The 12,068-nt window shown below is 47.2% G+C and overlaps 1 protein-coding gene across 1 annotated transcript in view; it reads left to right on the top strand.

Moving 5' to 3' along the window:
- CCDC93 (coiled-coil domain containing 93) overlaps nt 1-12,068 on the top strand; it is a 223,743-nt gene that overhangs the window by 22,890 nt on the left and 188,785 nt on the right. The window contains exon 4 of the mRNA XM_033946543.1: nt 3,819-3,930. Within this exon, the coding sequence (XP_033802434.1) occupies nt 3,819-3,930 (112 nt within the window). The remainder of the gene's footprint in view (nt 1-3,818; nt 3,931-12,068) is intronic.

Here is a 12,068-nt window from a genome sequence, read left to right as displayed (position 1 = left end):
TGCTGCTATCAGAGATGTTTTGTCCCTGTCTGGCGGATCCTGGTAAAAGACACCCTTGTCTGCATTTGGAGTGATGTCTTGATGTCTGAAACAATGAGTTGCTTTTCTTAGACTGGAACTCGGCTTGGGTGTACTGGCATTTCACGCACTGCAGCCTGTTGTTGCTGCTATGCTGAAAGGCAGCCAGGATCAATGCAGAGGATGAAGAAGACTAATCAGCCACCATTCCAATTTACATGTGGCAGCCCACCCATTTCCCCCAGCTCTTAGAAGGAGGAACAATTCTGCAAGGAAGGAAGGAATTTTGCAGCCTTTCCCACAGTATCATGGGAGATCAGTGATCCCCAATGATCAATGCTAGGTCTATCCCAGTATAGCAATGCTTACGTGCTTATGTTATATTCTTAATAGCACCGACCCACTTTGCACCAAAAGGTAGGTGTGGTCACTTACTCCAGGCCAGTGGCTGGTGTAATTAGGTGCGCCAATTAACTTGTGCTACTGATAGTATGTTCTATGTTGTGTTCTTTGTTTGGCAACACGTCTATGGCCTGCCCATTCTTTTCCCATATGTATGCTCCCTTGAAGTTGGCCACACTTATCCAGTCTTTCAACATCAAATTTTTTAATCTATGCAAATAATATTTTACTGGTCTATCCTTTGTTCACTTTTCCAACCCAATTTTGGGCCTCTCTATTGTCTTTCTGCATTATCCACATGGTTGTTACTTATCATCTTGTACTCAACCCAGATAAAACAGTTGCTTGCTGGATTTCTGGTCATCTTCCAGAACCATCCTCATCACTAATTCTGTTTGATCGGCCCATTAACAGTTCTTTCCTTCCATTATTTGGGGGAGTCATACTTGATTCCAAACTGTCATTCGAAGTTCACATTTCTCATATTGTCAGATCAAGCTTTTTCTTAAGTCAAATACGTTCGCTCCGCTCATTTCTTGATTTTGGTTCACTACATACTCTTGTCTACTCATTTATTCTTTACAATCTCGACTACTGCAATTCCATCTATACAGGTATTATTACAACTCAACTTAAAACGATTTACAAACAATTCAGAATACAGCCTTCTTTGTCACGCTTGATGTCTTGATCATATTACACCATTATACTTGCGTCTTCATTGGTTACTTATGCATTATCGCCTCCTCTTCAAAATCCTATGCCTAACTCGCAAATCTCTTCACATCGGTTGCCTCCTTATCTGGTTAGATTAGTCATCCCCTACACTTAAGTCACAAAAACCCACCTAAATTCACCAGATAAGCACTTCAAACACATAGCACAGACTCCCACACACTACCCCAGTGATCACCAACCCCCCCATCCCCATAAAAATTATATTCACAACTTTAAATTTCAGCCTCCAGACCATCATCACCTGGGCGCCTGGCATAGGAAAGCCTAGTCGTCCAGCCCAGGCCCATAAGCCCCTGTAATCACTGCATTGATAGTTAAACATGTGCACTTCCCTATACACCCTCAAAACCCTTTTTGACTGGCATATAAGTGGCTCCTGCAGCCATAAGGGCTATTGGGGTGGTAGATAAGTGGGTCTAGGGGATTCTGGAGGTGGTTTGGGGGGCTCACCATCACCTATAAGGGAACTGTAGTGAGGAGAAGCCATGGCATCCTTTTTGTGAAGTTCACAGCAGTGCCCTGTAAGGTACCCCACTATTTAGGTGCTGTCTAGGTGTTCAGTCCATCAATTTGCAGACCCCTCCCATGTCCAACAAGACTTGTTCTAGGTGTTTTGGACTTGGACGGAAAGTTGGACGGAAATGTGGTACAAAGATTTAGGGGCTTGGACGATCAGATCGGCAGGACGTATAATTAGACGATTTTCAAAAGTAAAAAAAAGTTGGACGTCTTTCGAAAATGTGTCTTGGGCTCTTTTTAACTTTGGACAACTTGCGAGATGGACATAAACGGACTTAGACGTCCCTTTCGATTATGCCCCTTCACGGGTTCAGAATCAGTTTGTAAATAGAATCTCAAGAGAGAATTGAGCTCCACTAATATTCAAGCTATTGCTTTTATTTGATGTGTTTTACTTTTAAAAATAGTAATGTTTGTTCATTTGTACATTACAGTTTCATTATTGACTGTTATAATGTTATATGAGCAGATCAGAACCTTGGTTTTGGAGAGTTCCCCATGTCCCTCCTCCTGTCTTTTACTCTGGAGCTCTTGCCCGCTTTGGAACAAACTGAAAGGGGCAGCAGACTCCTGGGAGAAGGAGGTTTGCAAAATATGTGATTGACATCTTTCTGCAGTATGCTCGCGAGAATGGACAGAGTACCTTAAGGTTCAGCATACCATGCCTATCTATTGGAAAAGATATTATCAAGATAAGAACATAATCTTTTTTTCTAAAAACACCCAAATAAAATAACAAACATGTAAACTCAAACATTATGTTCTACAAATAAATGTGTCTTCAAGGCTTTCTAAATTCCTCAATAGAATATAAGTTTCTCAATTCATCAGGCTTGGGATCTCAACAAGGAAGTCCTGTCTCTTTCACCTCGAGTTATTCGTGTTTCAACATGATGTAGCTGGATGGTCCTCCTTTCTCCTGCTAATGGTTTATTCTAGCCATCCACTGCCATTTGTCCAAAAGCTCTTTTCTTCTACTTATCTTTACAAAATGTAACCTATTGCAGTACCCACAAGCTAAATGATTGTGATCAAGCTGGGAAATCAAGGTTTTCCTGAAAATGTATACTTGCTAGACCTGCTCACACTACCATTAGCAGGAGAAGGGAGGAAAGTCCAGCCACGTCTTGTTGGTATATATGATACTACTACAAAACTGAGGTGAGACAGAAATAGACTTCCTTGTTGATGTCCCTTGCCTGCCTGGGTTGTGATTTGTGACATGATCATGCATCCTAGAAAATGTTGGGTGGTGGCCTTCCTTGCTTTCTCTTCCAGGCTTTAAAGCTCCTTCACTGACTTCTTCTCCTGCCCACTCCTTGCTTATCTTCCCTTCCATTCTCCCCTATATGCTGAGCCAAACCTTTCATCTCTACACCATTCCTTGTCCTTTCTCCTTTTATTGCTCTTTTTCCTCTGTCATTTACCCACAGTTTCTTTGTCCTTTCATGCTCATTCTCTCCTTCCCTTTCCCTAGTGCTGCTTTTCCTCAAAGGTGCCAGGATAGGAAGGAAAGACTTCTCTTGAGAACAGTTCCTTGTGTTGATTCCCTGCCTGTGCATGCTGTTGACCAGTAGTAAGAGAGACAACAGCATGTCCTGTCCACGTGCTTCTACTCCATGGATGGTACCAGTGCCACACAAGCGAGCCACTTGCCAGCTTGCACTTTCTAGTAGTAATTTGGGAACAGGGGATGAGAAATTTTGTAGTAACGTGGAGATGATGCGGTATACAAACCTAAGGATTAGATTAGATTAGTCTGTTGGAGACATATTTTAATGTTCACATCTAGTAGGAATTGAAATAGTCTTCCGTTGTTTTTCAGTTGTTCCTGCGGGAACTCATTTTTCCATCCCATTCCTGGGGACAAGGATAGCGACAAAACTCGCAGGGACGGGATGAGGAAAAATTTGTCCCCGTGTCATTCTCTAGTCTCCAGAAAGAACAAAGTAGAATTGTAAAAAAATTACACTGCATGTTTTCAACAATTTGTAATATTTAACAAGTAGCCACAAGAGGGTGCCATAAGACTGCAATAAATAGGCCATTTGGCTGGAAATTGGAGATACTGGATGATCTTGTATTTTTTTTTTTTTTTAATTGATTTTTTCAGATTAACTCTTAAAACTTTCATTTTCCAGTGCCTTAACAGAGAAAATTGTCTCGGTGCTACCAAGAATGAAGTGTCCTCATCGCCTGGAGCCACATCAAATTCAAGGACTGGATTTTATTCATATATTTCCTGTTGTTCAGGTATAATTAAGGACAGAATATCATATCAAAAATGCAAGGAGTGGAAAAGCCACAGATAACCAGGATGAGAGCAGGAGTCCAAAAATATGAAGCAGCAAAATCCAGATGAATGGCTGTACTAAACACCCAACACAGTCTGTATTAGAGAATGTCACGGGGAAAAAATCTGTCCCCGTCACCGCCCCGTCCCCGGCCCACCATCCTCTGCATCGCCCCGTCACCGCCGTTCCCTTCACCGCTCCGTCACCACCACTGCCATCCCATTCACCGCCCCGTCACCGTCCCCGCAGCATCCATATAAGCCTTAGTACTCTAATATTTAGCTTATTCCGTTCTTATAAATCAAAGTTCCTGCTGCTGAACTAGAGAAAGAGATATTCAGCTGGCAGGGCTTTGTTTATAAATTTTTATCAACACAACTAATATACAGTGATACCTCGGTTTACGAGTGCACCGGTTTGCGAGTGTTTTGCAAGACGAGCAAAACATTCGCAAACTTGGTGCCTCGTAAACCGAGCTTGCCTCGCTGTACGAGTGCCCCCCTCCCCCCCGGCGATCCGGCATCCCCCCGCTCACATTGCCCCCCCTCCACTGCGATCCTACTTCCCCCCCCCCCAAGCAGTCAATGACACCCTTTACCCGACTTGGCACCAGTGCCGGTGCCTGAAGATCCTTCCTCTTCTGACGCGGCCTGGGCTGGGTGGTGCGTTGGAGATCCTCCTTCTTATCCCAGGACAAGCAGGCAGCATATTCTTGACTGATGGGTGACGGCACCGACGGAGCCCCGGTACGGACAATTTTAGAGTGATTGCACTCTAAGAACTTTTTAGAAAGTTCTAGCTCGGCCGCACCGCGCACGCGCGAGTGCCTTCCCGCCCGACAGAGGCGCGCGGTCTCCAAGTTTCTTAGTTTCCGCGGAGCTAAGAAGACGCGTTTTCAACGGCTGTTGAAATTTTTTCCTAACTTGCCTTCCCGCTCGCGTAAACGTTTGGCTTAAATTGCCTTTTTTCTTTCTTTTATTTTGTTAAAAAAAAAAAAAAAAAAAACTTTTATTTTTTTCTTCACTTTTCGGTTTTCCCCGGCGGGGCCTTCTGCCACCATCGAAGCCTCGGCCTTCGATTTGGCGGAAGCCGTTTTTCCTTTCATGCCCCCTCAACCGGGTTTTAAAAAGTGCCAGCGGTGTGCTAGGCCTATATCTCTCACGGACCCACACAACTGGTGTTTACAGTGTTTGGGTCCTGAGCATCAGGCCTCTTCTTGCACCCGCTGTGCTACTTTAAAAAAACGGACATTAAAAAAATCGCTTAATTCAACAGCGATTGTTGTTCGGTGCCGAGATGTCCGACCCCGTTCCTTCGACTCCGGCTTCGGCACCGATTCAGTCGGCACCCTCGTCTTCGACGCCGCGTGATTCCACACCGGCATCCCAACAGTCAGGTAAGCCGGCTAAGAAGCCTTCCCCGCTGGAACGTCTTCCGGCCTCGAGTGCAGTGAGTCCAATCCTGCCGCCTGTAAGACGCCAGCGGAAGCGCTCCGCCCCTATAGAGGTGAGTCCCTCGACATCGGGCTCCTCATCTCCGGGGCGTCGAGCGGCACCGCAGGTACCGCAGAAGAAAAAAAGCGGTACCGGTGCCATCCCTCGATGACCGCATTACGGCCATCCTTCATGTGCAGCTTAAGGAGCAATTAGAACGACTCCTTCCTGCTATCATGACACCGAACCTTCCGGTGCCAGTCCGCACCGAGCCATCGGTACCGGTTGTGGAACAACCCGTATCGATACCGATTGTGGAACCCGTGTTACCCGCTTCCACTGTTTCGGTACCGCTTCACCTAACCTCATCGGTATCGATGCCAGTCCTTGCACCGGAGCCGAGAGCTCACCATCAATCGGTGCAGACTTCGGCACCGGTGCGACCGATAACTTCTCCGGACACGGTATCGATGAGGTCGGGTAAGTCGGTGCGCAAAACCCGACACATGCAAACGTCGACACCTGAGTCTCGGGACCATTCTTCCCATGTCAGGGACCCTGATCTGTGGGGAGACTCAGAGGAACCCTTTCTTTCCGAAGGAGAATGTTCCTCAGAGGAGGAGGATTCGGCTGTCCCTGACCCATCCTCCAAACAGGCCACTTCCTCTTTCTCTAGTTTTTTGAAAGAGATGTGTGAGTCCTTGTCCATTCCTTTGGAGGCTGAATCCAAAAAGTCTAAAGCTTTTTTGGATGCCCTTGATTTTGATCAGCCTCCAAAGGAATTTTTGAAACTTCCCCTTCATGACATCTTGAGGGAAACTTTCTATAAGAATTTAGAGACTCCTCTAACTGTCCCAGGGGCCCCACGTAAACTGGATTCTCTATATAAGGTAATTCCCATTCCTGGGTTCGACAAACCTCAACTACCACATGAATCCTTATTTGTCGAATCCACCCTTAAAAAGACTTCAGGAGCCAGTGTATATGCATCTGTCCCTCCTGGCAGAGAAGGAAGGGCCATGGATAAATTTGGTAAGAGGCTCTACCAAAATGCTATGTTAGCAAATAGGGCTAGTAATTATGCTTTTCATTTTTCTTTTTATTTAAAGCATCTCCTTACCACCATGGCTTCTTTCGAGAAATATCTTCCTTCACGAAAGCATCCCGCTTTTCACACATGCTTGTCGTCTCTTCTCCAATTGCGTAAGTTTATGGTTAGATCCATATATGACACCTTTGAACTTACATCCAGAGCGACAGCAATGTCAGTAGCTATGCGTCGTTTGGCCTGGCTTCGGGTATCCGAGCTTGATGTTAACCATCAAGATCGGTTAGCCAATGCCCCATGTCTAGGGGATGAGCTCTTTGGGGATTCCATGGACTCAACCACACAAAAGCTCTCTGCTCATGAGACGCGCTGGGATACCCTGCTCAAGAATAAAAAGAAGCCTCCTCCGCCAAGACCATACAGGCAGCAATCGGCCTATCAACGCCGCTTCACAGCTCGTCCATTGACTACCACTGCTCAACAACCTAGGCGTCAGAGGCAACAGCAACGTCAGCCTCCCAGACAGCAGCAGCAACAAGCTGTAAAACAACCTCCTCAGCAGAAGTCACAGCCCTTTTGACTTCATTCTCCGCAGTATAGCCAGTATCCCTATTCCTGCTCTCCTGCCTCAGCCTATAGGAGGTTGACTTTCTCTGTTCCTCAGCCGGTGGGAAGTAATCACTTCGGACCAATGGGTCCTCAACATCATCCGCCACGGCTACTCTCTCAACTTTCAGACTCTTCCACCTCAAAGCCTGCCAAAAGAGTCTGCTTTGAACAGTCCTCAATCGGCCCTCCTTATTCAGGAGGTCCAATCCCTCCTCCTTCTGAACGCTATAGAGGAAGTTCCTCTAGATCAAAAGGGGCAGAGATTCTACTCCCGTTACTTTCTAGTTCCCAAAAAGACAGGAGATCTCAGACCCATCCTGGATCTTCGCGATCTCAACATTCATCTAGTAAAAGAAAAATTCAAGATGCTTTCTTTAGCCATCCTTTATCCCCTTCTAAATCAAAACGACTGGCTATGCTCCCTCGATCTCAAAGAGGCTTACACTCACATACCGATCAATGTAACCTCAAGACCATATCTCCGATTCATGATCAATCATTGTCATTACCAGTACAAGGTGCTGCCCTTCGGTCTTGCCTCATCTCCAAGGGTATTCACCAAATGTCTCATTGTGGTAGCGGCATTTCTACGCTCTCACCACCTGCATGTATTTCCTTACCTGGACGATTGGTTGATCAAAGACACTTCTGCTCAAGCAGTCCTTCTGGCCACCAACCAAACCATCCAGTTTCTACAACTTCTGGGATTCGAGATCAATCTACCCAAATCTCATATCATTCCCACTCAGAGACTTCAATTCATTGGAGCGATCCTAGATACACTCCTCATGAGAGCTTTCTTACCATCCAATCGTCTCCAGACTCTTCAGTCTCTATGTCACCAGGTACTTCCTCTGCCGTCCATCTCAGCAAGACAAATGATGGTACTCTTGGGACACATGGCATCCACAGTTCATGTCACACCTCATGCCCGTCTTCACCTGCGCACTCCTCAATGGACCCTTGCTACCCAGTGGTCCCAAGCGTCGGACCCTTGCTCACGACACATATCTGTGACATCATCTCTTCGTCAGTCTCTTCAATGGTGGTTGGTATCCTCAAATCTATCCAGAGGTCTTCTGTTCCATCAGCCTCCTCATCAACTAGTCATCACCACCGACGCCTCTCTGTATGCATGGGGAGCTCACTTGAACGAGTTCCAGACTCAAGGTCTGTGGTCAGCCCAGGAGAGGAAGCATCAAATCAATTTCCTGGAACTCAGAGCGATGTTTTACGCCCTCAAGGCCTTCCAACACCTTCTCTTTCCTCAGGTCCTTCTGTTGTGCACAGACAATCAGGTTGCGATGTACTACATCAACAAACAGGGTGGGACAGGCTCTCGCCTTTTATGCCAGGAAGCCCAGAAGATATGGACTTGGGCCATAGATCACCATCTCTTCCTGAAAGCTATATACATTCAGGGGAAACAGAATTCATTAGCGGACAAACTCAGCAGAATTCTCCAACCTCACGAGTGGACACTCGATCCTGTAACTCTACAGTCTATCTTCGATCAATGGGGCACTCCTCAGATAGACCTCTTTGCAGCTCCTCACAATCATCAGCTGCCCCTATTCTGCTCCAGACTTTACTCTCCACACCGTCTAACAGCAGATGCTTTTCTCCTCAACTGGTCGAATCAGTTCCTGTACGCCTTCCCTCCTCTGCCTCTCATGTTGAGAACCTTGTTCAAGCTCAAGAGGGAACGAGCCACCGTGATTCTGATTGCTCCGAGGTGGCCCAGGCAACATTGGTTCTCCCTTCTACTTCAACTCAGTTCCAGGGAACCTTTTCTTCTTCCTCTGTTTCCTTCTCTGCTTACGCAACAGCAGGGAACCCTTCTGCATCCCAACCTCCAGTCTCTACACCTGATGGCTTGGTATCTCTCGGGCTGAACTCGACTGATACTCTTTTTTATCCCAGGACAAGCAGGCAGCTATTCTTGACTGATGGGTGACGGCACCGACGGAGCCCCGGTACGGACAATTTTAGAGTGATCTCACTCTAAGAACTTTTAGAAAGTTCTAGCTCGGCCGCACCGCGCACGCGCGAGTGCCTTCCCGCCCGACAGAGGCGCGCGGTCCCTCAGTTTCTTAGTTTCCGCGGAGCTAAGAAGACGCGTTTTCAACGGCTGTTGAAATTTTTTTATAACTTGCCTTCCCGCTCGCGTAAACTTTTGACTTTATTACTTTCTTTTATTACTTTACTTTTATTTTGGTAAAAAAAAAAAAAAAAAAAACTTCTTTTTTCTTCAATTTCGGTTTTTTCCCCGGCGGGGCCTTCTGCCACCATCGAAGCCTCGGCCTTCGATTTGGCGGAAGCCGTTTTCCCTTTCATGCCCCCTCAACCGGGTTTTAAAAAGTGCCAGCGGTGTGCTAGGCCTATATCTCTCACGGACCCACACAACTGGTGCTTGCAGTGTTTGGGTCCTGAGCATCAGGCCTCTTCTTGCACCCGCTGTGCTACTTTAAAGAAAAGAACATTAAAAAATCGCTTAATTCAACAGCGTTTGTTATTCGGTGCCGAGATGTCCGACCCCGTTCCTTCGACTCCGGCTTCGGCACCGCTTCAGTCGGCACCCTCGTCTTCGACGCCGCGTGATTCCACACCGGCATCCCAACAGTCAGGTAAGCCGGCTAAGAAGCCTTCCCCGCTGGAACGTCTTCCGGCCTCGAGTGCAGTGAGCCCAGTCCTGCCGCCGGTTAGACGCCAGCGGAAGCGCTCCGCCCCTATTGAGGTGAGTCCCTCGACATCGGGCTCCTCATCTCCGGGGCGTAGAGCGGCACCGCAGGTACCGCAGAAGAAAAAAGCGGTACCGGTGCCATCCCTCGATGACCGCATTACGGCCATCCTTCATGTGCAGCTTAAGGAGCAATTAGAACGACTCCTTCCTGCTATAATGACACCGAACCTTCCGGTGCCAGTCCGCACCGAGCCATCGGTACCGGTTGTACATCAACCCGTGTCGGTACCGGTTGTCGAACCTGTTTTACCTGCTTCTACTGTCTCGGTACCGCTTCACCTAACTTCATCGGTATCGATGCCAGTCCTTGCACCGGAGCCGACAGCTCACCATCAATCGGTACAGACTTCGGCACCGGTGCGACCGATAACATCGCCTGACTCGGTATCGATGAGGTCGGGTAAGTCGGTACGCAAAACCCGACACATGCAAACATCGACACCTGAGTCTCGGGACCATTCTTCCCATGTCAGAGACCCTGATCTGTGGGGGGACTCAGAGGAACCCTTTCTTTCTGAAGGAGAATGTTCCTCAGAGGAGGAGGATTCGGCTCTCCCTGACCCATCCTCCAAGCAGACCACTTCCTCTTTCTCCAATTTCTTGAAAGAGATGTGTGAGTCTTTGTCCATTCCTTTGGAGGCTGAATCCAAAAAGTCTAAAGCTTTTTTGGATGCCCTTGATTTTGATCAGCCTCCAAAGGAATTTTTGAAGCTTCCCCTTCATGACATCTTGAGGGAAACTTTCTATAAAAATTTAGAGACTCCTTTAACTGTTCCAGGGGCCCCACGTAAACTGGATTCTCTATACAAGGTAATTCCCATTCCTGGGTTCGACAAGCCTCAACTTCCACACGAATCCTTATTTGTCGAATCCACCCTTAAAAAGACTTCAGGAGCCAGTGTATATGCATCTGTCCCTCCTGGCAGAGAAGGAAGGGCCATGGATAAATTCGGTAAGAGGCTCTACCAAAACGCTATGTTAGCAAATAGAGCTAGTAATTATGCTTTTCATTTTTCTTTTTATTTAAAGCATCTCCTTACCACCATGGCTTCCTTCGAGAAGTATCTTCCTTCAAGAAAACATCCATCTTTTCACTCCTGCTTGTCGTCTCTATTCCAACTTCGTAAGTTTATGGTTAGGTCCATATATGACACCTTTGAACTTACATCCAGAGCGACAGCTATGTCGGTGGCTATGCGCCGTCTGGCCTGGCTTCGGGTATCCGAGCTTGATGTTAACCATCAAGATCGGTTAGCCAACGCCCCATGCCTAGGGGATGAGCTCTTTGGGGATTCCATGGACTCTACCACCCAAAAGCTCTCGGCTCATGAGACGCGCTGGGATACCCTGCTCAAGAATAAAAAGAAGCCTCCTCCACCGAGACCATACAGGCAGCAATCGGCTTATCAACGCCGTTTCACAGCCCGTCCATTGCCTACCACTGCTCAACAACCTCGACGTCAGAGGCAACAGCAACGTCAGCCTCCCCGACAGCAGCAACAGCAGCAACCTGCGAAACAACCTCCTCAGCAGAAGTCACAGCCCTTTTGACTTCTTTCTCCGCAGTATAGCCAGTATCCCTGTTCCTGTTCTCCTGCCTCAACCAATAGGAGGTCGACTTTCTCTGTTCTTCAGCCGGTGGGAAGTAATCACTTCGGACCAATGGGTCCTCAACATCATCCGCCACGGCTACTCTCTCAACTTTCAGACTCTCCCACCTCAAAGCCTGCCAAAAGAGTCTGCTTTGAACAGTCCTCAATCAGCCCTCCTTATTCAGGAGGTCCAATCCCTCCTCCTTCTGAACGCTATAGAGGAAGTTCCTCTAGATCAAAAGGGGCAGGGATTCTACTCCCGTTACTTTCTAGTTCCCAAAAAGACAGGAGATCTCAGACCCATCCTGGACCTTCGCGATCTCAACATTCATCTAGTAAAAGAAAAATTCAAGATGCTTTCTTTAGCCATACTTTATCCCCTTCTAAATCAAAACGACTGGCTATGCTCCCTCGATCTCAAAGAGGCTTACACTCACATACCGATCAATGTAACCTCAAGACCATATCTCCGATTCATGATCAATCATTGTCATTACCAGTACAAGGTGCTGCCCTTCGGTCTTGCCTCATCTCCAAGGGTATTCACCAAATGTCTCATTGTGGTGGCGGCTTTTCTGCGCTCTCACCACCTGCAGGTATTTCCTTACCTGGACGATTGGTTGATCAAAGACACTTCTGCCCAAGCGGTCCTTCTGGCCACCAACCAAACCA

The sequence above is a fragment of the Geotrypetes seraphini genome, chromosome 5, assembly GCF_902459505.1.
Source record: "Geotrypetes seraphini chromosome 5, aGeoSer1.1, whole genome shotgun sequence".
NCBI classification, from domain to species: Eukaryota; Metazoa; Chordata; class Amphibia; order Gymnophiona; family Dermophiidae; genus Geotrypetes; species Geotrypetes seraphini.
Note: the sequence above shows the minus strand (reverse complement) of the source record. Positions and strands in the feature narration are given on the sequence as shown.